Below are 25983 nucleotides of genomic sequence, written 5' to 3' on the forward strand. Positions count from 1 at the left end.
ACTTCTTTATAACTGACTAATTTGCTGCCCCACCTTTAACTCCCATCTTGTGCCGCTCTGAAAAGCAGCTTTGGGAACCTCCTTCTACCATTTTCATATTTCTTGCTGAATTCAGTTAGGTCAGGACATGGAGCTTTGACAAGGGAAAATAACAAACCTCAGCTACTCAAGCACGTCCCTCCCTGCTGCTGTCAGCAAAGGTCAGATGGAAAATGGGGAAAAAAACCCATCAGATAAAAGCCAGTAAAGTTTTAGCAGTAATGCTAAAACCTAGCAGCAGTAACAACTACAATGGCACAAAGAAATTCATCACTCTTTAGAAACTTTCAGTTACTACTGAAGTTGTAAATTTTTAGATTTACAGTAGTTTTTTTTTTTTTTTCCCAGAGCCTAGGGAAAAATTGTCTTAAATCTTAAAGAAGTGTGTGAATTTAATGGCCAACCACAGTCTAAGGTAAGGATGGGTCACTTGCCTTCAGCAACAGCCCTAATCTGAAGGAGTAGCCAATGCAGGGCTTTTCTCCTAGAATGAGGCACTACAGGGTAAGAGTACCTGAACAAGACTTGGAGGAGTTCACAGCTCCTGACAGCTTATCTTTGGCCCTCCTGAAACAGGCACAAAAAAGGCATTCTGAGATAAATGAGAGGGTGAGGAGGGAAGAGGAAGGCAACAGATGAAACAGCGTAATTTAAAAAAATCTTTGGGCAAGATGCTTGATCTTACCTTTTAAATCTTCCCTTACTTGTGCTTATTTATCAGGACACCATTGGGAAAAAAAAATAGGTCTGTCGTGGCAGGGGAAGCTGGTGCACTGTGTAAAACAGTGTCACTGGTTGATGTTTGTCACTTCACTGCCATGCTTCTAACTCAAACCAGCTTTTCCTCAGAGCAGAGCAAGTATCAGCTTCAGCCCTGAGGATTTTTTCTTGTTTTACAATGATGCCACCTAAAGGGAAACCCTCCTTTCTTCTCCCCATGCCCCAGTCCCAATTTTGTCTCCACACAAGTATTATCTAACTTAAATAGGGAGGGGGGAGAAAAATCCAGAACTTTTCAGAGCTCTCTTGGGCCTCTTCTTCAGTAACTCTTTATTTCAACACATTTTATTATTCTGAAACAACATTTTGGAAAGCCAGCCTTTGGAAAGCCAGACATAACAAGTAAGGAACAAACCAGTTAATTCAGGCAGCATTTTTTACACATACATATATGTGTATATATATATATATATAGGTAAAAAAATAAATTGTCTTGATAAGAAATATTGCTTAGCCTGATTAAGAAACAAGTCCCAGAAGCTGGGCAATACAGCAAGACACATTGGCTGGATAGCTGACACCAGGATAGCTAACTGCTTATTTTCAGAATTAAAAAACAAAACAAAACAACCCAAAACCAAACAAAAAAAAAAAGCACAAAAAACCCCAAAAAACCCTATTCTACTTAAGACATAAACCTGATTCTTTGTTAGAGATTGCAGAATGTTGAGGAGGCTCCACGTTGCTGCTTGGCTCTAGTTGGATTTCCTCTCGCGCTCCCGTGCGGTCACGAAGTTCAAGAGGTCGATGGCTGTCACGATGCCAAACACCATCTGCCGCTTGCTGGAGGAGCCATCCGAGTGATCTGCACGGAAAAAATGGGAGTTCTGGCTCCAGGAGCCACAAACACAACCCTTTCTCCTTGGTTTTAGTGGCAGTGTTTGTAAAATCAGGGGCTGAGCCATCCCAGCTCCATGAGCCTGGAGCTGTTGGGTGATCCTGGCACACACACAGGGGGGACACAAAAGGCACCTTGGCCAAGAGTCACAGAGCAAGTGACAAGGATTTTCAGCTCAGAAAAGCTCCTCATCAAAAGGAACACTGAAACTTTATGGAAGGAAAGATAAGGATCCAGTGGATTTATTTTTCTTGACACAAAAATTCCAACCAGGCCCTCTTGTTATGAAGTGTATTTTCCTCAAACATAATTGCATGAAACAGCTGCAAGTGGCATTACCCCACTGGAACCAGGGGCCACTTGAATGGCCCAATGGAACCACATTTTGAGGAGGAAATGTGACACAACCATCTTCCTCCATCCCTGTCAACCACAGAATAAAAATCACAATACCCCATTTATATCCAAAAAACGTGCTAACTATTTAGTCTTTGCTGCTTTGAGAGCACAGGTTCAAGTAATTTTCTCATTGTGAGCCTAAGCCTTGACCTGGGAACCAAGTGACCACATGACCTCTGGCCCTTTATCAATGGTCTATATTCCAGTTCCTAAAGTCTGCCTGTATTGAGATGTTTAGTCTACTTCTATTCTCAGTTTTTTCAGTCAGCTGGACTGTCCTGAGCTTTTTTTTTTACTCAAAATCTGTTCCACTGCAAGCTTCCAGTGAGATTCCAGGTTTATAAATGGTCAGCTCAGAGCCAAGAGCACATCCTTATGGAGATTATCAGGAACAGCCCCAAATTTGATGGCTTTTCTCTTTCCAGTTATAATTGAGAATCTAAAGATAAATTTATCTGGCACAACTTAATGTTGTTTTGAGTCTCATTTCTCAGTGTTTTTAACTTTGCAAAGTTGTCTACTATTAGGAAGATTAAACAGGACAAAATATTATTCACATATAAGAGTGATATACCTCAGATTTGAAGATTTATTGAGTCTTACTAATCCTAGGATGGTTTGGGTTGGAAGGGACCTTAAAATCATCTTGTTCCACCCTTGCCACAGGCAGGGGCACCTTCCACTACGCCAGGTTGCTCCAAGCCATGTCCAGCCTGGCCTTGAACACCTCCAGAGATGGAAATTAGGCTCAGTAGCACAAATTTAGACACAGAATGAGGATTTTGCTTCTTCACAGCTCACTTCACACATTCACACTCTCACTTGCTTCTTGTTACCACTCAAAGATTTGCTCTCACCGGGTGCAGTACTTTGTACTCACATTGAATTTGTTCATGAACCACCAGAGCAAAGTGGTCTATTTCCAGGATGTGAGAGAGTTTCCCCAAGTTGTCTTTCAGGTTAATCTGAGGAGAGAGTTACAGAACTTGAATAAAACAGTCCTTTCTATGTTTAGCAGTCAATAATCCCCATACACTTTGTACAGAACTAAAATCAATACATCAGCATTTGTGTACTGCTCCCACCAACAAATCAAGTCCAACTTAAAAGATCAGTTTTCTTTGTTTCTAATTTCCAAAAAACCACTAAGCACTAGATGAAGTTATTCCTTCTGGTTCTGTAAACATAATGAATTTAATGAAGATCTGAAAAGTGCTAATAATCAAAGAAGGTCAAGTATTTCATGTGTCTCAACAAAAGAAGTGACCATAAAAGAGTTTATATTTGGTGATTTTATTCTAAAAAGATTGAAAAAGTGAACAAATCAGGCTGCAAATCATTGTGGAAGTGAATATGATCTGCAAAGGTAGAAGAGCCCAAAGAAGCCAAAAATCAAAATCAAGGGTGAAAGATTGCCAGCTAACACAGGATTCAGGTGCAAATCAAGGAACAGAGATTTAATAATTCATTTTCTTTGTGAAGCTCAACTTTACAAAGACTGAACAAGAAAGCACCCTGTGTCAACTCTGAAAAAAACAGATATTTCCAAAACACTTCAGCAATCACTTGCTGCAATCATTTTAAAAAATGCCTAAAACTGTTCAAACATGAGTTAACAGATGAAGCAGCAGCTCCATTAACCAGGTGAACTCTCCCCAGCACCCACCATCTGACATCCTTTTATTAAGGGAATCCACAGCAAAGAAGAGTCTTGCACTGCAGATTCAAAAAGCCTCTCTGTGAGAAATAAATGACACAGCAAGAACAGTTGGGCTGCACTGGAACACAGAGCTCTGTCACCATACTGGGAGTCAGAGGATTCCAGCAGCCTGTGTATAAGAGACCTGCTATAGTCCAGACTGAGGAATCAATCCTTAAATTTGGGGGCCAGGAAAGGAAGGAGGTGAGAAATCTGCCACATGGAGTCACCCATCAGTCCCAAATCTGCCTTCAGGGAGTGGGCAGGCTACAGATTACCAGGACAAGCAGCCCCTTGGGTGCCCCACTGGGACAACCATGAAGGCATAAACATGCCTAGAGATGCTCAGTGGAAACTTAACAGAACCCCCACAGAGTTTTCACCTGCTTGTTCAAGGTCCTTAAACATTTGCCCACGGGTTTTCCCACATTTAGGCTTTGTTTTTAAGCTTACTAGGTCTCTAGGCAGTGAGTACTACACTACACATGACTGGGAACCCAAACCACTGGAACTAACATCTGATTCTACAGGGATGGCTCCTCCCTCCACTAGCACTTGTTTGGGTTGGCAAATTATCCTGTGACTGGTGTTTCAAATCTCCAGAGCACAACTGTAACTTCAAAAAAGCTCTAAGCCTTCTGCTTCCATTCTAAGAGATTATCATAAAGTAATTGAGGTGATCCTACCAAAGCAGGCTGCCCATGTTATAAAATCACAGAATGGTTTGGGGTGGAAGGGACTTTAAGGATCATCCAGTTCTCTGCCATGGGCAGGGACACCTCCCACTATCCCAGGTTGCTCAGAGCTCCATCCAGCCTGGCCTTGAACACTTCCAGGGATGGGAAATCCACCACCTCTCTGAGCAACCTAAAAAAGCCAAAAGACCCATCTTTCCAAAATGTACTTTTGCCCTGGTTTGCAGGTTAAGCCTCTTATTTGATGCAGGCTGTGGTATCCAATGTATCAGAAGTGATTTTGGTGACACAGATGATTCATTTTCCCAATTTCACTCATAAACAAGCCAAACTCATAGTCAAGCCAAATCAGCTTGACTAAAATGGCAAGAAAAGCAAAATCCACAATACTTCTGAGGTTATGTGCATTCCACCATGTTTCTCCATTAACCCATCAATTCAAATGGAAAATAACCATTTTTATTTATCATGTCAGCAGTACCACAGCTTGTGTCACTCCCCTTCCAGCCTCCACCAAGAAAATACCAGAAATAAAGGGAAAAGAAATGGTTAAGCTGTTCTTTACTAAAGAAGCCCTCAAGCTGCCCATGGCAAAGAGCCACAATCTCAGAAGTGCAGAGAATTGGCTGATGCAGCCAACACCAGAGCAGCCCCAGAAACCATCCCACATCACCAGCCCCAGAAACTCTTGAGGTGCCCAGGTGAGGGAGAACATGAACTAGGCAGTTGTGTTACGCACCACATTTCCCCATGATGCTGGATTATCTGTCTGGGGAGGAAAAAATAAATTTACATTTGTCCATAAAGAACCAGCACCCTTAGGTGGCTCACAGGTTGAACAGAAGGATTAAGCACACTTCCAGAACACAGCACTCAATCCAGTGTGGACACTGTACAGTGGGACAGTGTTGGAACTTAAATCCTGGTGAAAACTAAGCAAAGCATCCCACATTTTTAAAGGAAAATTCTGTGCTCAGTAACAGCTGCTGGCATGGCCCCAGGTGAACCTCACCCAGCCTATGCAGTGTTAGCACACCTACTCCAGTACTTGCAACCAGAGAACCAGGAGCTGCAGTATACACCTGCCTACCTGTTGAAATTGCTTGTAGATTACTTTTCTGACTTCATCAGAAGGCTTAACTTTTCCAACAAGCAGTGAAGAAAGCATGTTACCCAGGGTAACCATGCCCAGAATCACCCTGGAGAAGGAGAGACAAAATAGGGATAAAAAACACAAAAGGCTCAGGTGTTCCTGTAGAAAAAAAAGCATCCACTCTCAGCTAGCTTGGAGGAGTCAGTTCAGCTACTTCAGGGTAATAATGCAGCATTATTGATGGTACACTTGGATTCTGTGTGGCTGCAGGAGACAGAGTACAGCTCTCAGAGGTTCTGGGGACTCACACACCAGGCAGGAGGTCCTTCTGAGCACCAGGACCTTTTTATCTCTGCTCCTTGCAACTGGAGAGAGCTACCTGCAATCTCAGAGAGCTTTTGGAAAGCACAAACTGCTTCATTTTTTTCACCATCTGCTCTGCTCTTTTGAAAGGTGTGACAGCCAGAGACAAGCTCACCCCAGTCTGGCTCATTTCCCTTCTCCCTGTGAGGATCCCTCAGGTCAGCACAACTGAGCAACTCCTCAGTACTCAGCCTGTCTGCAGGAGGGCTGAAGGGTGATAAGGCACATTCCAGCTTGCTGGGGACACCTGGTTTCTGGGGGTCACTGCAGCACTGCACTGTAACACAGTGTGCTGAAGAAAGCTCTCATAGACACAGGCATGTTTGGGGTTGGTTGTTTTAAACAGGAATTTTTGCTTTCTTTAAGTTTAGCTGGTATTATTAAAAGAAAATAAATTATCCTGCAGAGACACAATGAGTAAGTATATCATAATAATAATTAGAATCATGTGAAGGGCAGATGAAAACACAAAGCCCGGCATTGGTGTGTTCAAGGCAACATTTCTGAACTGCGTTAACAAACGAAAAAGGATGGGTGAAAAGACACCCTTTATTTCCCCCTTCCAGTATTTCCAGCAAGCATTTAAAAGACATCCCTGAGGACCTGGTGAGGGAAGTGATACAAATGGATGAAGAGTGATATATGTGGACATACCCAGATTCATCAACAACTGGTACCTGGTCGAATCCCTTCTCCCGGAGAATTTCCACAGTCTTTGCACAGGTAACAGTTGGAAGCACAGTCAGGGGGGCAGAGAGGCTCAGTTCCTGAATACTGATGTTCCACCACCTGGGGATGGAGTGAAAAACAAACCCATGCAAACAGAAAACCCATGCAAACAGAACCAGCCCTTCGTGCACAGGGGCCTCCAGCACCACAAGAATGACAAAAGGCTGCAAGGCAGAGTCAGGATTCAGCCAGAGTCAATAAAGCTTCAGGGCTCTCAGGGGTTATTCCCAACATCAGAAAGTCTCTGAATTGTGAGAAGGCTTGAAAATCAAACCCTTTTCCTCATTTCGTCTGCTTTCTACAATTACAGATAGTCAGTGGAAAGCACTGAACCTCCCAGTTTCATTATTTATCTCTCACACAGAAAATTTTGCACTCCTACTCAAAGACCTATCTGTATTTGCAGTCATTACAGGCAACAATTGAGGGAAGATTCCCTTCTAGCTATGTAGACTTGCAGTGCTTTGCACTCAAGAACTCTGATTTTGGAAGGATTCTTTGCATATTTTCTTTTTTTAATTCCAAATATAACACTTTTCATTAGAAAAAAAAAAGTCATTAAGTACCAAATTTTCTTCTGCTGCCATACAACTCAAGAAAGGATGTGAACCAATTAAAGTAGATTTGATTAATAGCTGCAATTATACATCAAGACAATAGCATGGAAGATCAGCTAAATCAAAGGAGAAGTGTGAATTGAAATGAGCTTTAAATTAGCAGCTGCCATAAACTCGATTGAATAGACTGCTGGAAATCCAAATGGATCTGACTGGCTTACCAGGGTTTGTTGCCAAGGTCTTCTTCTTTCATGAACCCTTTCTGAATCATCCATTTGTCACTCAAGAACTTGGACCTGCAGAGCACCAGGAAGTGAAAAGCTCATTAGCAGGGGTTGAACATCTGACAACAAACAGAGACAACTGTTCACAGCTCACTGCCACCAACAGATAAAGTGTAAGTGGAAATAGGACATCATTTGCCATCCACCCTTAGCAGCCAGGGATATGGAGAAGAAATACTCATGGGGACAAAAAGGAGTCCCACAGGAAACAAAGCTCCAACTGCATCAGCCCCTTGCAATATCACAGAGACACAGCCTGGAATGGAGATGTGTCTTGTCTGCAGCTGCTGTTTGTCCAATATTGAGCTGGATGCAACATGGGTGAGGAAACTTGGCTAAAAATACCATGTTTTGGGCTATGTTTCAATGTGATTGGAGAAAAACTTCTCAGCACAGCTCAAAGCCCTGATGTTTCCACCTGCAAACCCACCCTGAGTGTGGCTGCTGCAGGACTGCTGGATCCTGCTGTGGGCACAGGAACCCTTCCAGGAATGGTCCCCCACAAATAACACAGTGAAAGCAAGGTCTTTGCTGTGAGAAATGCTAACCAGTGATGATTATCTACTGAAATCAGAGTTCAGATTTAAAGGGGAAAAGATCCTTCCTGCTCCATGCCAGACCCCTTTTAGACAGCTCAGAACTTGTGCCCCAAAGACATTCTTTGCTGGGATAACTGGGTGTTGTGAGGTCTGAGGGACTCCCTGACCTCTCTCCCAGAGAGAAAAGCAGCAGGACACTCACATGTAGTTCCTGATGGAGTCAGGGCAGATGACAACACAGCGCTGACCCTCCTTCAGCTCCTTGGCCGCCTTCACAGCCACAGACATGGCACTGCCCGAGCTGCCCCCTGCCAGAACACACAGCAGGGCCAACACTGTCAAACCACCGCATGAAAGCCATCAAAAGGGAGGAGGAGAGAGAACAGAGGAGCCCAGAGCGAGGAAATCAAGATCTGAAGTGGAAGGAGGTCTCTGATCTGCACAAGGCTTCAGCCTCCCACAGACTGCTCAGAGAAAGGCAGAGCGTTCCTGCCTGCTCTTACCACACAGCAGCCCCTCCTCGCGGATCATCATCCGTGCCAAGGCAAATGACTCCTCATCATTGCTCTTGTACCACTGGTCCACTGTCTGGGGAGGGGCAGGAGACAGAAACAAGGCTCTGTTTAACTGAGGAGGGACAGGGGAGCTACACAACCAGTGTGAATTCAGCTCTGGCTCTTTGAGGGAGCAGCTGCCCTACTGAGCCAGGGGTTTCCATCCTCCTCCAAATGCCAAGTGGGGTTTTTTTGCCAAGGTAAGATGATCACATCAGCACAAAAGGATCCTTGCTGGAACTCTTCTGTGAGAGCAGGCTGCTGTGAGTCAGCCTCAGACAGCACCAGTTTCCTCCCCTCTTGGAAGGCTTCCCAGGGACACAGGCTCTGCTCAGGACAGTCTTAACCACTTTGTCCAGGAGGGGCTGGGATGCTCTGCTGGAAGGTTTGGTTTTGTTGTTTTGTGGGTTTTTTTGTGATTGGTAAGTTGGTGTTCTTTGTTGTGTGTCTGTTTAATTGTTACTGTGTTTCATGACTGATTTTTTTGGGGTGTGTTTTGGGTTTTTTTTAAGCATAAAAGTGTGTGTTGCAGGAAAATGTTATCACAGCATTTTGACCTGGCATTGCAAAACTAATGTGGCCAGTTCAGAAGCCTTTCAAGGGCTGTTTATGCTGATGGAAGGAACAGGAATAGTTCTGTCTGCTAACCCTTCCATTTCAGCTCAAAGAAATACTTCCCCAAATTTTCCTCTGCCTTTAACCTCAGTCCTGCATCCCAGCAGAGGGCAAAGGGCAGTAAACCAAGCAGTGAGACTTACAGATCTATCCAACACTGTGGGGACAAAATCATATCCAATTCCTTCCACTTCATACATTGTCTTGTCAGTCTTGTTCAGTTCTTCTGGTTCAGCAAGGATGGAGCCTTCAGGATCCACACCTATAATCTGGAGAAGCAGTTTCCACTCAGGCCACCAAGACACAGCTTTGGAGAGTACAGCCCCTGTGAGCACTGGCCTTGTCACAGCTGCTGGTGGCACACAGCCAACCTGCTCTCCTGTTCATTTCCTCGTGGCAACATTCACCTCCCCTGGGAGCAAAAGGCTTTGCTGCTTCTGGCCCCCTTGGAAACCCATCCTACCTTCTCAGAGTGATGCCACCACTTGTTCTACACATGGGTTTTGCTCGGTTTAAACAGAAAACAGGGTTTCCCTGAGACAAGGCTGTGCTCATTCACATGCCAGGCATCATTACAGACAACTCATTTTGTGCCAAGTGCAAGCAGATCAGTTTTATTTTCTTTACCACTCCCTGCCTGTGTAGGAAAATTCTCAAGATTGAAGCAGGATCCTGAGTTCTGTGAGGAAATCTCACACATCACACAGGAAAACACACAGGCTGGTGTGTGCAGAGACAATTCCACTGGGCAAAACCTTAGCAGCTCCAGAGCAGCTGGGAAAGGCACAGCCAGGGAGGAAACCCAAGGCTGCAGAGCACAGCAGAAGAAGAAACTTCCAGAGAAGGAAGTTTCCCAGGCACCCCACAGAGGGATCTGAGGGTCAGCGTTCATCTGCTGAGCCAAACCTGAACTCTGGTCACCAGTGGGACCAGAGCACAATGATTTCAAACACTGAAATCCTCTCTGCAGCCAGACCTACATTTTAACTGAGAATCCCCAAGAGCTTCCCACAGAGAGCCAGGGCAGGCTTACCAGGAGTGGGATGTGCCAAGGGAAGCAGTTTGAGGAGACACTAAACACAAAAGCAGTGTGCTTCTCACTTACTTTGCACCCTGGACACTTCTCCTTCAGCTTCCTGGAGATGCCAGTGATGGTACCTCCTGTGCCAGCCGTGGCCACCACCATGTCCACCTTTCCTGTTTAAGGGAGTGGGAGAGAAGTGTGAAATCTCCAGCAGAAGGACGGCTTGAGAGCCCACTTACACCTAAGGATGAACTTTCCTCAACAAAAAGGCACAAAGCAGCTGAAAAGGGCAGGGTAGGACTCTCTGCTTCCCAGGAGCTGTGCCTTGAAACTACATTGCTCAATCATCATTTTTTCCAACAAGGGTTTTGAAATGTCCACCCAGATGCCTGGCAAGGCACCAATCTGTGGCACTTTGGACACAGCTGCATGTGGCCCACAGAGCTGATAGCTGCAGCTTTCCTGTTCCTGTGTCTGCTGAAACAGACAAGTCATTCTCTAAGTTAAACTGAGCAGCTCATTATGTTTGTTAATTAACTGAGTGAGTGCCAAGAGCATGGGACAGGCATCCCTGGAGAGAAATGTTAACACAACTGCTCCCTCATTTTCATGTGAAAAAGACTGTTTTGGTCACTAGCACTCAGAGTGAGTGTGGATATGATAGTTCATCCCTGTGTCACCACCTACAGCTTCTCTGGTGCATCCACATGACAGCTTTCAGCTTTATTAATTAAAAAAAAAAAAAAGGGATTTTTAAAAGATCACCAATTCACACACAAAATCAATTGCTTAGCAGCCAAGAGAATAACACCCCACCAAGCAGGGGTAACTGAACAATGCCTGGGCTGTAAGGGGAAGTAAACAGAAACAAGAAGCCTAAATCTGGAACTCATCTGGACTCTCAGTTTGTGGGATGGCAGCTTGTAAAAGTATACTCAGTTTAACTCAAAGTTTGTCACAGAAAGACAAGGCAAATCCTCTGAACAGCCAGAGTTTTAGGAAGGAGGGGAACCTTCCACGGGGTCTTCACCTTTATGTGAATGAATTTAATTGCTGATTTTCTTATCAGAAGGTCCAGTCAGAAACTGCACTGTTTAATAAGGCAGGCCTGGAGCCTTCTTATGACTCCCTTCTGTGCCCTATGGAAATGCCCACGTGGCTGCAGCATCACAGGGAATGTCTCCAGCAGCTCTCAAACCAGCTCCTGAGCTGAGGAATGAGCCCAGCTGAAGCTCTGCTGCCCCAGCTCAGCCCCTTCTGGGGCTCAGCTGCCCAGAGCCAGCACTGGGGAGAGCCCTGCAGAGCCAGAGGGTCCTGCTGGTGACAGCTGTGACACAGAGCAGCTTGTGCTCCTGAGGACTCCTAAATGAAGATGCTTCCAGTGTATTGGAGTATTTGCTCTGGGAATGCTAAAACCTCTATTTCTTTATTTGTGATCAAAGACTGACTCTATTCCATAGCAGTCTACCTATGGGGATTTTTTTTAAAGTAACTTAAACATCACTACTTTCTCCACCTGCTCACAGGGCAGAGAAGTCTAAAAACCAAAGAATTCTTCTTTAATGGAAAAAAAATCATTACTATGACTACTGAAATAACTCTCTAACAACACACAGCATGTGTATGGGGTTTGCTTTATCAAAATCCATGCTATTCTCATCTGAGGGCTCATTCTCCAAGCACATAAGAACAAGGCACTACCAGGAGCTCTTGGAAGGGGTTTAGCAGTAGAGCAGACCTACCATCACACTGCTGCAGGATCTCCTCAGCCGTGGTGTCGTAGTGGGTCAGGGGGTTGCTGGCATTGCGGTACTAAATAGAAAGGCAGATCAGCCATAAAACAGATCAGAAGTACAAAAACCACATTTTGAGTGAGTTCAAAAACATTTCAAACAATCCTCAAACCTCACAACACCTAAACATACTCTCTGCAGAACGCTTCATTGTGTTTTATCTGGAACTAGGCCTCCTAAGTGACCTAATTTAAGCGCAGTCCTAAGGTGCCAGCACCCTCCCATGCCAAAATCAGTCCTGTCTGTGGGACAGCACTCCTAGCAATGTGACCCCCGTGTCCATTCTTCCTCACAGGATTGCCAGCTCAGTGGAAATAGACACCCTAAGTATTGTAGCTCTGGCAAACACCAGCTCATTGCTGCTCTCTAGTGACTGTAAAAACCTCCTTTCCTACAATGTGGTGACTGCTCAGCCCCAGCTCCAGATTTGGGGCATCTTCTCCTCCAGACACACGTGAGAGTGTTGAACAGACAACCCAGAACACCACAGAGCCTCCTCCATGCTACACCTGCACCTCTGACACCTTGGCTCTCACCTGGTCCAGGATGTGTGCATTGGGGATTTCATTCTTCAACCTCCAGGCCACTCCCACGTGAGATTCAGGAGAATCAAATCTGGCTGTGGTTGGGGTCCTCACAATCTCAGCACCCAGAGCTCTCAGGACATCCACCTGCAGCAAATAAAGGTGGTCACAAAACCCCAAAATACCCTCAACAGGCTCCCTTCACGCTCAGCCCCAAGGCCAGAATATTTGCAGGATATTCAAAGCTTCAGCACTGTCTTCCTTCACCATCTGCTCAGCAAGGAACAGCTCACCTGGGGCACAGGTAACCACTTCAATGTGCCAGGCAAACCTCAGGTTGTCTTGACATCTGTATTTAAAACAATTATGGGAGTTTTCAAAGTGGCAGTGCTGTGAGGATGGGTCTTCAAGACATTTTCTATCCATGGCCAGCCAGCCTGGATTTCTCTGGGCACTGGCAACAGCACCTCAGCAGAGTTTTCCCCGGCCAAGAGCCTGCACCTTTGTTTCTGAAGCCCCAGCACTGATCTGCAGCAGGAGCTCTGCGAGTGCAAACATGTTTATCTTTAAATTCTTGAAAACAGAGGCAGCTCTGACCTTCTCCATGCTCATTTTCTCTGGCATGACGATGATGCAGCGGTAACCCTTCACTGCCGCCGCCAAGGCCAGCCCGATCCCTGCAAGCAAGCAGAGGCAAGCAGAGCACTCAGTGAGCAGCAGCAGCAGAGCACAAAACCCACAGTGCCAGCTTTGGCATGCCCTGGCTTTCATCACATTTCCACCAGAGTGTCTCCAGAGGGGTGGCAAAGGGAATGTTTCTGCCTGTCGGGTTTACAGGTGCTGATCCTTGTTTGAGGTTCACAGCCCAGAGGAAGTTTAGCCAAGGGTGGGGGAACCTGGCATGTGCAAATTGCTGGCTTTACTACATGCACATCACCTTCCTCCTGTCTCACCCACTTCATTTTTCCAGCATTAATTTGGGAAAGGAATGTGCTTTAAGCTGGAAGAGATGAGAGGAATCACTTGGATTCTGCCAAAAGGTCTGTAGAGCCTCTATTGACTCACTTCTGCATAAATCCCTATTTGCAATGTGTTGAAACTAAGTCCTGTCTAAAAAGAAATTATTTAGATGCTGTTGGTGATTGAGGTTTTAATACACTCTGTCAGCTTGCTACCCCAGTGAAGCACCCTGGCTGTGGAGACAGACATCTCATTTCTACTCTGAAAATCTCTACCTCCTGCCTGGTCACCTGAAGGGCTGAGCTCAGAAGTGCTGTCCCTGTGGAAGACAGGCTTACACCTGCTGTCAGATCACCTCTCTGCTGGACAGGCTGAGCTGATCAGGTTGCCTGAGAGGTGTGAGAGGTCAGGCTGCAGCTCCCCTGCTCCTCTGGGCACCTGCACATGGAGCTCACCCTACACAGAAACTGCTTGTTCAAAGGTGGCTCTGGTTTTGTGTGGATTGCATAGGGGAGGAAAAAAAAAAAACCACCCTAATAATCTTTAACTCTTCCTGTAAGAGAAGCATACCTCACACCTAAAACAACTCAAGTAGTGTTTGATATATTGGGAAGGGAAAGTTTTCTCAGTATATTATATATAAATATGGGTGCCCAAATACACAAATAAATAAGACAGCAGCAGCTTCATTAAAGCCAAAGGCTGAAGAGAAGTCATCCAGATCTTCCTTATGGTCTGTGATGAAGAAAAGATTTTGAGACCTGAACTCTAATACTTTGTACTTTCTACCACTGACCTGGAAATGCAGCAAACATAAAAACAGGACTATGGGTGAGGGAGAACTGGGATGCAGAGAGGATAAAAATATAACACATTAGCTCTCACATTCAACATACTCACTAGCTCTGAGCAGTAGAGAGCAAAAACCAATTCTCTCAGGTTACTGTGTGCCCTGGTCTTTGCTCTTATGTGACAAAAAAAAAAAATCAGCTTTCTGAAGTAATTGTCCTGTATCTCTCTCAGTTCTGCCTTTTTGGATTCTGTGCAAGTAGAATCATTTATCAGGTACTGACCCAGAGAGAGGGATGTCACAGTAAGACCTTGGATCCTGGAGGAATGCAACACACAAGGATATTTTCCACTCCAGGCCATTGTTCAGGCAGGAGGCACAGCCACACTCACTAAGGCTTCAGCTGCCCTGAATGCCCCCAGAATCCCCTGATCCCCCCCCAGAACAGCTGAGCCAACAGCAACAGATGTGACTTCCCAGTTTTCTGCTGCAGGCTGGGGAGCTGGTCACAGATCAGCTCATCCCCTCCAGTCACATCAGAACAAAATCTGCCTGCTCTGTGCCTGTCAGAAAGCAGCAGTGGGTGGAAGTCCAGAGAAGAGTTTAGGAGCAGGACCAGACCTGAGCACAGCAGGCAGGAGGGCAGCTTGTAGCTCACCCCACAAACCTCCTCAGAGGAGGCAGTGTTTAGATATTTAACTATTTCTATTTAACAGTATTATGCATTTAATATTTGACTCCAGGGGGAATATTCCAGGTGTGTTTGACTCTCCATGAGTAGAGCAGCTTAACACAATTACAACAGCTTTGACACAGGAGCCCAGAGTTAACTCCAGACTGATCATCAGTGCTCTGCCCTGGCCCCTGCCCTAGGGGGAATGTTCCTTCCTCCAGCCCTCCAAGAAGGAAATGTGGACCCAGGTGGAATCTGCTGACAACCCAGGCGTGCAGGGGCTCTGTCAGGCAGTGCTGTAAGGATGCAGCTCATCTCCCATCTCCCCTGCACCAGCATGGAAAGGGCTGCTCCTCAAACCTGACAGAGGAACCATGGGACTTCCCCAACAGAAAGAAGGGGAAGATCCAGAGTCACACTGATGCCTCAGGTTTCAGCTTTTATATTTTCACATTCTGTGCTGCTTTAGCGTGTACTTCTGAGCTTCACATTAGGGGATGGTGAGCTCTCTTCACAGAGCAGGGAGACAAAACAATTCCTTCTCCAGCTGGGGACCAAGGACAAATTATCCAAATCTCAGGCCCAAGAGCACAAACAGCGTGGGCTGGAGAGAGAAAAACAAGCAGGATGGGACTGCATGGGCTAAAGCTGGAATGGGACAATGAACTGCAAGGTGCAAATGGAGCAGAGCTGATCCCAGTGAGAGCCCCCGGGAGCGCTCGTGCATTTTGGGACCATTTTGGTTCCTCTTGGGTGCAGGCCTGGCTGGGCCCTTGTGCTGCCCAAGGTGGATCCATGGAGGCCTTTTCATAAATCCCTACTTTATTCTCTAGCTCTGTCCAGCCTCTGCTCTAGGTCAGCTTTCACAAGGCATCAACACCAGTCTTATGGGTGCTTTTTTCCCAATAATTTCAGTCAGACTTGAATTCCTAAAGACCCTTGTGAGTCTGGCCTAGCACTTCCTTTCTGTTAAAGCAAAGAGGCTCTGCAATTTAGCAGAACACCTTCCCATCTGCTCTGGTCAGCACAGGGCACTGCAGAATTGTTCCATGTGTGAGGTGGAAGAGGCACTGCTCCCTGCACCACGCAGGCAGGAAGAGATTCCCTTTCCTCCCCGCACAGGCTGTGACCTCAAACCTGCCTCTTCCAGGAAAACCACCACAGCATTTCCCCCACACTTTCCTCAGTCTCTCCATGCCCTACCTGTGTTCCCAGAGGTTGGCTCTATGATGGTGTCCCCAGGCTTCAGGATCCCAGCCTTCTCAGCATCCTCCACCATCCTGATGCTGATGCGGTCCTTCACGCTGCCCCCGGCGTTGAAGTACTCACACTTGGCCACTGCAAACACACAACCAGCAGGGCTGCAAGGGATTGCAGAGCTCATCCAGCTCCACCCCCTGTCCTGACCAGAGACACCTTCCACCAGAACAGGTTGCTCCAAGCCTCATCCAATCTGGCTTTAAAACCTGGTCTTGCCCCTTTCCCCTGGCCTTCTTTGCCCCTTCCCCTTTCCTGGTAAGTTCTCCAGCCAAAAAAGTTCTGATCAAACTGAAGTTTCTCCCCATGCTCAGCCTGCACTTTCACTCCAGAACTCCCAGCATTAATCCCTTCATCCCATTTCAGGACTCTGAGATCAGAGTCAGTATGTACAGAATGGCTGGGTTTAAAAACCCAACCAACCCAAAAAAAAAAAAAAAAAAAAAAAAAAAAAAACCAACAAAAAATCACTGACAGTTTCACCCCTTTAATCATTTTCAGTGATCTTTAGTGATAACTGCAGGGCTGCCTTTTGCACTCACTGATGAATACTCTGAGTAGGAGAAGCAGTCAAAAACTTCACACAACTTCTTTAAATTTAAAAAATTACGTTCTACTAAGAACATTTAGCATTTTCTACAGAAATGGAAAAGCTGCAGGAATTGTTCTCATGAAGTACAAACCCAAAGATGTTTTAGATGACCAGATCCTAAACCCAGAAAATTTGCCAAGGAAAACCAGGAATTTTTCCTCACCATTTCCTGCCAATAACCTGTGGCCAGGTTATATGACACTACTAACCCCATCTACCCAAGTTTGTGAAACAGTCTTTGTAGTTTGCCTGCAGCAACTCACAGAGTTCACACTTGAGCCCAAAGTGCTTCCCAATCTTGTTGATCCGCACCAAAGGTGTGTTGCCAACTTTATTCAGGATGTTTGGCAGGATCTTCAGAGGCTCTGGCCTGGTACAAACACAAACAAAGTCAGTGTATTCACAGAAGGGTCACACAACAACCACACAGCACTTACTGCTTTTTATTTCTCCTCCTTTATCAGGCTGGTTATTTCAGCTGTTTTAGTTCAAAGGAATATCCACTGGATACAAACTTACAACATCAAGTCCTTGATCCAAAACATGGATTAATCAGACCTGGATTCCTGCTGAAAATCAGCAAATAAGGTAACACTTACAGGGTGACATGATGATGGGGGGAGGCAGAGAGGGGCTTCCCAAGCTTCCAGGTGCATTTGCTGGGTGTATCAGGGCGCATCCACTGCCTCTCCTTCTCATTAGCCTTGCAGTTCTCAGTCTCCACCCCACCAGGGACTAAATATTTGACAGGTGCATGAGGGCATGAGTTTGTATCTGGCTTCTTCTGGGAAGGAAGAGTAAGGATTTCATTCTTGGGGGAGGGAAAAAGAAGACAAAAGAAAAAAAAGAAAAAAAAATGAGTTGATGTTTCCATGGTGCTGTGAGGATGGGGAAGTGTTTCAGCATCATCTTGATTTGCCAAATCCTTATCACCAACATGAGAACCTGCACTGCAAGTTTGGGAGCAAAAGCTCACCACAGTGCTCTACACAAAGATAATTTAAACACACATGTGCTCACTGTAACCAGCCTCCACAGACACACAAAAAATCAGGACTATTCTCATGGGAGACACCTCTCCCACACCAAAAGCTCTCAGAAATCAAAACCTCCCCATTCCAAGCAGACTGGAATACAGTAAGACTGCTTGGTGACTAATTAGAAAACTGTGCCAGAAGACTCTGCATGGCTGAGTGGTCACAGAGAACTCTTCCAGAAAGGTTTCACCAGCACCTTCCTCCACAGCAGCTCAGAGCCCCATCCAACCTGGCTTTGAAACCTCTTGGTCTTGGCCTTTCCCTGGAAAGTTCTCCAGCCACAGAGCTTCTGGTAAAAATGGAAGTTTCTCCCCTTGTTCAGCCTGCATTTCCACTCCAGTATTCCCTTCAGGGTTTTTTTGGTTTTTTTTATTATTAATCCCTTGAAAGGGGTTGGGAGGGGGGGGAATCCAGAACTTTTCAGAGCTCTCTTGGGCCTCTGCTTCAGTAACTCTTTATTTCAACACATTTTATGATTCTGAAACAACATTTTGGAAAGCCAGCCTTCAGACATAACGAGTAAGGAACAAACCAGTTAATTTAGGCAGTGTTTTTTACAAATACATATATAGAGGTAAATAAACAAATTGTCTTGATAAGAAATATTGCTTAGCCTGATTAAGAAACAAGTCCCAGAAGCTGGGCAATACAAGACACATTGGCTGGACAGCTGACACCAGGACAGATAACTGCTCTCCCAAATCCTGGTGATGGAAAGATGGGCAAACAATATTCCCCAAAAAGCTGTGAGTACCTTAGAGGCAGGAACAGGCCTTTCTGATACAAACTTCTCCATGGTTTTTTGTGGGGGTGGTGGCAGAGAAAACAGGATTTTCTTCAGGAGAACGACTGCTGTGGGTCACAAGATTGGAATCCTCTTCAAAGCTGCAGATCATACAAGTTAGAAGAAAAAAAAAAGAAACCAAACTATCAGGAAACTCTGTCACAGGGGCAAAACACACATCTTTTTCATAGGGAAAAAAAAGAAGCTGCAAAACAAAGTGAAGATGACTTCTATAAACAGGATTAAAAATAAATCATGCAGCAGAGGTATTGTGCAGGATTGATGGAGGGTGCCCTGACCCTGTCCCTCCTGCATTTACTTAATCTTCCCTCTGCCCTGTCTTCCACAGTAAGCACAAAACATCTTTTATCAGACCTTCTGCAACTCCAGGAGCTTGAAAGCCACAAAAAGTAATAGGAAATACTTCAGTTCACAGGAAATACAGTCCTAGAGAGACAAAGGGTGAAAGGGCTTCATGGTGCTGTCTCCAGAAGAACCTGTACACAACTATGGAAAAAGGCTTTATCCAGGAACAGAGGCCTCTCCACCCTCAAGGAGAGCAAAATCTCACAAGTTCCTACCCAAAATCAATTAGTGTTGCATGCACAGCTACAGTGATGCTGCATAAAACACACACAGCAAACACTTCATGCTTCTAGCAGCTCTTAGCTCCAGAAATTAGTAAACACAAAACAAAGTTCATTTCTCCTACCAGTTGTTCACAGAGCCTGGCTGCTTCCTATCAATTAAAGACAAAAATCTGGCTGAAATCTTGGAAAGCATGAGGGTTTTTTCTCCCCTAATGTTTGTTTTCTTCATCACTGTTTTGCAGGAAGGTTCAGCTCTTTCCATTACTGAATTGTGTTGGAAAGGGTCCCTGGCCTCATCCTCCTGGTAGATGCACACAAAACACATATTTAAGATCTCACAGAGTTGATGGTCTGGTGAGAAAACTGGAAAAAATCTGGATTACAGCATCAGTGACCTTTAGTATTTGATCCTGCAAGTTAACACGGGCCACTAACCACTGCTGCCTCAGGCACTCCAATGCCCTTCCTGCAGGCTGGCTGGAAGAAAATGCCCAAAGCATTTAAACTGCTCTACTCTAGGAAAAAAAAAAAAAACCTCTGATAAGATCAGCTTTCCAGACTAAGACTTGCATTCTTTTTCCTTCAAGACAAAAAGATTTCCATGCCACCAAAAATATACAATTCTATTTCATCAGTTAATGCATGCCCAAGAGCCAAGAAGGATTATAACCTGTCATAGATTGCCTATAACCTGTCATAGATGGACTATAACCTGTCATAGGCTACTGACCAGGGTTACAATGAGAGACACCAGTCTAAAAAAGCAAAGATCCCATAAATACACAAAATCTAGCACCAACCTGTCTTTGCTACCAGAAATCAGCTTACTTCCAGTTCCAGAGCAAAACCCAGCCCTCATTTCTCTTTCTAGGATATATTCTGGTTCACAGTCCAGAGTATCAGTGTTTTTTTTTTTTTTTGGGTAAAGGAGGAGTTTCAAGGTTTCCTATGAGGCACATGCTCCCTCAGACAGCTGGCATGAAACACTAGACACAGACAGTGACTGCCTGTGCCACAGGTAACACTGACAATATTGACAAAGCCCAGCTAAAAAGGGGGCCTTGCTGCCAAAGCATCAAATCATTTCAAAATACACCAGAAAAGCAGCAAGGGTTTAGGAACAGGAAAGTGAAAATTTTGTTCCGCTTCCAAGTTATCATAAAATAAGAGCACAAAACCTTTAAAAGCTTTAAGACACCACCAGCTCTCAGTGTCTTTCAAGGGTGTCCAAAATCTGAGATGAAAGAGGGAGAAATTCATTGCAGTAAAAAAAAAAAAAAAAATTAAGAGGTTTACAGGATTTGTTCTTTGTATTGATGGCAGGAAAGAAATTAATGTAGCTCTCAAAAAGCTGCCTTTTGGTGGATTCCCTCTGGACTGGGCAAGGCAATAGCACCTCATTTCTTTTATTATAAGGCAAAAATTTAGTAATTTACTAACAGCAACTCTCATTACTTATTGAATAGCAGAAGCTGAGAAAAAGCTGTATTTATTGCCCTCAAATAAGCTGTGAGATTCTCTCATATTTTCATAATGGCAATACTTGGTGTTTGATCAAAGCTTCAATAATGGGGGCTTCAACTGAACAAAAACAAGAAGAGAGACAAAAAGCTAAAAATCCTGTCACCAAACACTAGCCTTAAGCAACATAATTAATTGCTTGCAGCCCTAGGTGACACAACCTCAGCAAAATGGGGTCAGACGTGGTCAAGGACATCCAAATCCCCACCCTGATCCTCCCTACAGGCCCAAAACAACATTTTTTTCTGGGGAAGCAGGACAGGAGGATGGCAACTCTGCTCCTGTAGCTGCAGCTGAACACTGTCAGCTGAGGCCAAGGGAGATAAGCTGCAGGAAGAGCTGCCCATCTTCAGGGAAAAAAATTCTGTCAGCCTGAATTTAATTTTCCTGTAAAGGGGAACACTCCCATAACTAGCTGGGGGTGTGGGTAGAGTCTAACTAGAAAAGCCTGAGTAGCTTCTGCCCTTGTATCTGCAGATCACATAAGGCAAAAAAAAAAAAAAATAATTAGTCAGAAAGAGAATTTACAAAGCCACTTAAATCTAAGTCACAAAGGGGAGTGGGACAGAGTGATGAGACCCAGAAAGTCTCATGGGCAAGGCTCACACCCCTGCATCCATCTCCACAGGGAAAGTATTTCTCAGCTCCTAGAGAACAGGACTGAGGGCCAGTGAGTGAAATCCTGAGCTGAGCTCAGAGCACAGATGAGTCCGGAGCTGCAGTTTCCATGGCTGTGCACAGTGTGTGGTACCAGCACTAATGCACTGCACTATTTAACCATGCCCTGTGCAGCAGCCAAATTAACTGAGGCTGGCCTGGAGCACAGAGGAAGCTGTCTAACAGGCAGCTGCAAGAGCTGAATCAGAGGGAGATGGCCCCAGGGGGGACTGCTCAGGCAGGGATGGCATACAGAATTCCATTCTGCTGCAGCCTGAGAAAGGGAAACTTGATGATGCTAAGCAGGTACAAATGAACCAGTGCAGAACAGTTGTTCTGCTCAGCCTGAGCAGCACAGGGTCTTACAGAGCTGTAGGAACTTTGCAGGTAAGCAGATGCAGCAGTACCCACCCAGCCTTTGGAAACACCATAGCTGGAACAGGTTATGGAGAAAGTCAAACATTTGGGTTTTTCTGTGAGTGTGTCTGTGCCCTTGCTACTTCCTCAGGAGCAGCCATCCCTCCTGTGCCAGGAGATATCAAGTGACCTGAAGTAACAGGGGAATGAATTAACATATGGCTCTAGGAAGAGATCCTTCAAGAATCCAAAGCCTTATTTCCATTTTCTCCCACAGAGCAGGTGAGCACATGCACGTCCTCTTGATGATCACTCTTTAAAAGCCAAGCTGGCACACTCATAACTTTCTGAAAGGAAAGGGGCAGTTCTTTAATGCCCTCACCTCTGTAAACTTGCAAAGATTAAACTCTGGCAGCAAAGCAACTTCCACTGCTGTGGCAATTGTTATTCTAGAAATCAGCCAGGGAGAACAGGGGAGTGTTCAGTTTGCTGTGCCCCCAGAGAAGGGAAGCTGTGCCTGCAGCCCTCACACAGGTATCTGACAGCTCCATTTCCTGAGTTCACTCCAACCCTGCCTGGACTCACGTGATAACTCTTCTGAGTGAAGACTGATGTCTTCAGGAGCACAGCAGCATTAGAGAAAAGTCTGGAGAATGCTTTATCTGTGTTTTTACCTGTTGCAGTCAGAAGCTTTCAGTATTTCTTTCCCTGCTTCTAGTTCCCCCTCCTGAGCACACAGAGATGGACCAACACTGCAGCAGAGCTCTTGATCTGCCCAGCTCACCAAGCTCAGGGAGAGGAGGATTCCAGGCAGGGTGACAGATGCTCAGAGATTAAACAAGTTGCCCAGCAGGACAAAAGGAGGGAGCTGCTCTCAGTTTTTGACCAGGTCTTTAAGCCAGGCAGAAGCACAGCAGTCCTTCCCCAGCATCTTGGTGCCTCCTGCAAGGCCTTCAGGAGTTCTGCTAGCCCAGGGAGCTCTGATAAAGGCTGGCAGAGAGCGGGGCAGGAAGGCAGCTTTTAGCTGATGCGTGTTTTGTGGGAAAGACCAGCTGCCATCACTCTGGCTGCACCTGTGGAGCTTTTAGCAGGATCCCCAGAGCAGCCAGGAGCACGGCACTGCTGTGGGCCTGGTCCTGTGTTCACATGCAGGCCACAGGCCAGTAGCCAGGGGCCAGCCCATGCTAGCCACCCTGGCAGGCTGCCATGCTGCCAGTGCCAGCTTGGTGATGTCCCTGAGCCTGCAGGACATGGGTCACTCCTGCCCCTGGCTGCCAGCACCCTCGTTTGATGCAGGCTCTGGCTTCAGGGAAGCTGGGTAACTCACACAGAGGGTATGGCAGGGAACCGAGGGCCACCAGCTGGTATGGAAAAGGATGCCGAGTGCAAATGCCCCAGTACTGGGCCTGCCCTGGCACCTAAACCACACTTCATCAGTGGTGATCTAACCAGAGAAGAGAAGCAGCAGGTTCTGAGCAGGTCCCAGCTTTCCAGGAAATGCCTTTTCTCTCCCACATGAGATCCCCACGTTTCCCTTCCCCTGCCTCCACGCTCTGTGTTTTTCCGCCTTTCCACAGCGCAAGCGTTGCAGAACACGGAGCTCTCACACCTCAAATCAGCAAACAGACTCCTGGCAAGGGTGAACAGAGTGAGCAACTCTGCTGGAACAGGGCCCAGCACTCCAAAACCTCCGTGGTCAAAGGCTCTGGGATTACAGAGATACACAGCGGACTAGACACTCCACCAGGAACAGAACAATCACTTGTCTTTCAAGTTGTGGCTGGTTCAAGACACCGGGAGCTTTATTAACATGGCTACTGAGCAGCTCCCTCAGGTCCTAGCCAAGTTCAGATCCCTCCCAATTGGGGAGGGGTAATATATGAAATCAAATGTAAAAAATCAGCTTCATGGTCCAGTGCATCAGCCAGACCTGCCACAGAAACCTTGCAGGAGAACCTCATTGTTCACCCAAGAGAACAATGGGCAGCGAGCCAAGACCCGCTGGAGAGCCGGTGCCAAACCCCGAGAGAGACCCAAAAGGCTCAAAGTCATCTTGTGAACCTGCAGGATCAGCAGAGAGCCCAGCTCTGCTCCGGGCTCACAGGAGGCGCTCCCAGGCACCCTCCGGCCCGTCCTGGGCACCCGCAGTGGAGCCAGCAGCTCCGGGGCTCCCCTCATCCGCAGCTGCCTCTCACCTTCCTTGCAAAACCAAAAGAGAAGCCCAGCACAGAATCACAGAACGGGTCAGGCTGGAAGGGATCATAGTTCGGCATCTGGTCCAAACTCCCTGCGCCAGCAGAGCCATCCCGGAGCACATGGCACGGGATCGCATCCAGACGGTTCTGGAATATCCTCACCCAGGGAGCCTCCACAGCCGCTGCGGGCAATCCGCTCCGGCCCGCAGCCCTCCATCCCCCATCCCCTCTGGGGTGTGGGGCACGGCCACCCCCAGCTCTCACCCCCCCACATCCCGCTCCCGCGGATGATGCAACCTGCGGCCATCGGGATGCGGCGGCCCCCGCCCAACCCTCCGCTACGGCCGCCACCTCACCCGCGCGATCCGGACGCTGCCCAGGACACCTCCGCTGTGGGGACGCTGGGGATGGTGCCGGTGATGATGATGATGAGGAGGAGGATGAAGGCGCGGAGGATGCGCGGCGTTTAAGGCGAGCCCGCGAGCCGCGGCCCCGCCCCCCGCGCGCCCCGCCCCGGCCCCGCCCCGGCCGCGCCCCGGAGGGGCGGGAGCGGCGCGGCGAGCGCTGATTGGTCAGCGCGGGGGCGTTGGCGACTCCGAGCCAGCCAATGGCAGCGCGGTGCGCGGGGCCGGAGCGCCCGGGGATGTCCGGCGATGTCCGACAATGTCCGATGGTGTCCGGCAATGTCCGATGGTGTCCGGAAGTGTCCGACAATGTCCGGCAATGTCCGATGGTGTCCGGCAATGTCCGGCAATGTCCGGCGGTGTCCGACAATGTCGGACAATGTCTGGTGGTGTCCGGCGGTGTCCGGCAATGTCCAGCAATGTCCGGCAGTGTCCGGCAATGTCCAGCGATGTCCGGCCGGATCGCTGAGGGAAAGCCGGGGGGAACACCCAGGGTTTACCCACAGGGCCTCCAGAGACTGTGTCCAGTTCTGGTCGCCTCAGTTCAGGGAGGACATTCGGGTGACAGAGCGTGTCCAGAGAAGGGCAGCGGAGCTGCTGAAGAGTCTGGAGCACGAGTCCTGTGAGGAGCGGCTGAGGGAGATGGGGGTGTTTAGCCTGGAGAAGAGGAGGCTCAGGGATGATCTCTACAGCTCCCTGGCAGGTTGTAGCCAGGTGAGTCAGCCTCTTCTCCCAGGCAAACAGCAACAGGACAAGAGAAAACGGCCTCGAGCTGCACCAGGGGAGGTTTAGGTTGGACATTAGGAAGAGGCTCTTCACAGAACAGGTGGTTGGACATTGGAATGGGGTGCTGAGGGCGTGGTGGAGTCACTGTCCCTGAAGAGACTGGATGTGTCACTCAGTGCTGTGGTGTAGTTCACATGGTGGAGATCACTCAAAGGCTGGACTCGATCTCAGAGGTGTTTTCCAACCTAATTGATCCTGTGACCCTGGAGAAAGGGCTCGGCCAGGGCACCTTTGAAGGTGTTTTTTACTCGTGTCCCCAAGGGTTAGGGCCATAGTGGGGACACAGATGTGGCTGCCAGTGGCTCCCGAGCACAGCCTGTGGTAGTGGCTGCTTGTCTGGTTTGGGGGGGAATTCCGACTGCATCTGAGGGGTCTGTGAGGGGCTTCATGCTGGGGCAGCAGTCGTGCTCCCCCTAAAAAGGCCTTGGGGTTGCAGGCATTGCCCAGGCATCTCAGCTTGCCCAGGCCAGCAACAGGGGACAGAGGTGCAGGTAGCCCTAGAAATGCCCATCTCACCCGGCAGGGAGCCTGGTGAATCATGGAATGGTTTGGGTTGGAAGGGACCTTAATGACCATCATGTTCCAACCCCCTGTCATGGGCAGGGACACCTCCCACTAGACCAGGTTGATCGGAGCCACATCCAGCTTGGTCTTACAGGGATCCTGTGCCAGATCCTCACCACCTTCACAGTAAAGACTTTCTTCCTAACACGTATTGAAACCCCACCTTCCTTCAGCCCAAGGCCATCCTGAGAATGTGACCATGAGTTACTCACCTGGGAAGCAGCTCAGTGTCACAACAGCTGCATCCTCACTGTTGTGAACAGGGCTTGATGGTGTAGAACACAGCGTGCA

General features: G+C 47.2%; 1 protein-coding gene across 1 annotated transcript; it reads right to left on the reverse strand.

Moving 5' to 3' along the window:
* Positions 1-1063: 1063 nt before the first annotated feature.
* On the reverse strand, positions 1064-24408 carry LOC128783595 (cystathionine beta-synthase-like protein). Its single transcript, XM_053934465.1, has 17 exons — positions 24295-24408; positions 18589-18719; positions 17397-17608; positions 17061-17167; positions 16152-16286; positions 13123-13202; positions 12538-12672; positions 11951-12020; positions 10290-10381; positions 9328-9453; positions 8519-8603; positions 8218-8323; positions 7414-7488; positions 6561-6695; positions 5541-5649; positions 2937-3021; positions 1064-1624 (listed from the first exon to the last, which is right to left on the reverse strand). The coding sequence occupies exons 2-17, from the start codon at positions 18628-18630 to the stop codon at positions 1515-1517; spliced, it is 1704 nt and encodes a 567-aa protein (XP_053790440.1). The 5' UTR covers positions 18631-18719; positions 24295-24408; the 3' UTR covers positions 1064-1514.
* Positions 24409-25983: the final 1575 nt, after the last annotated feature.

This window comes from Vidua chalybeata, chromosome 2, assembly GCF_026979565.1.
Source record: "Vidua chalybeata isolate OUT-0048 chromosome 2, bVidCha1 merged haplotype, whole genome shotgun sequence".
Taxonomy (NCBI): domain Eukaryota; kingdom Metazoa; phylum Chordata; class Aves; order Passeriformes; family Viduidae; genus Vidua; species Vidua chalybeata.

Excerpts from the sequence above, each read along its gene's own strand:
- LOC128783595 (XM_053934465.1), bottom strand. The coding sequence starts at position 18,630 with ATGGAGAAGTTTGTATCAGAAAGGCCTGTTCCTGCCTCTAAG. Across the intron at positions 17,609-18,588 it reads GGCCTGTTCCTGCCTCTAAG|AATGAAATCCTTACTCTTCC; the intron begins GTACTCACAGCT and ends CCCTCCCCCAAG. Across the intron at positions 10,382-11,950 it reads GATCCTGCAGCAGTGTGATG|GAAAGGTGGACATGGTGGTG; the intron begins GTAGGTCTGCTC and ends TCCCTTAAACAG.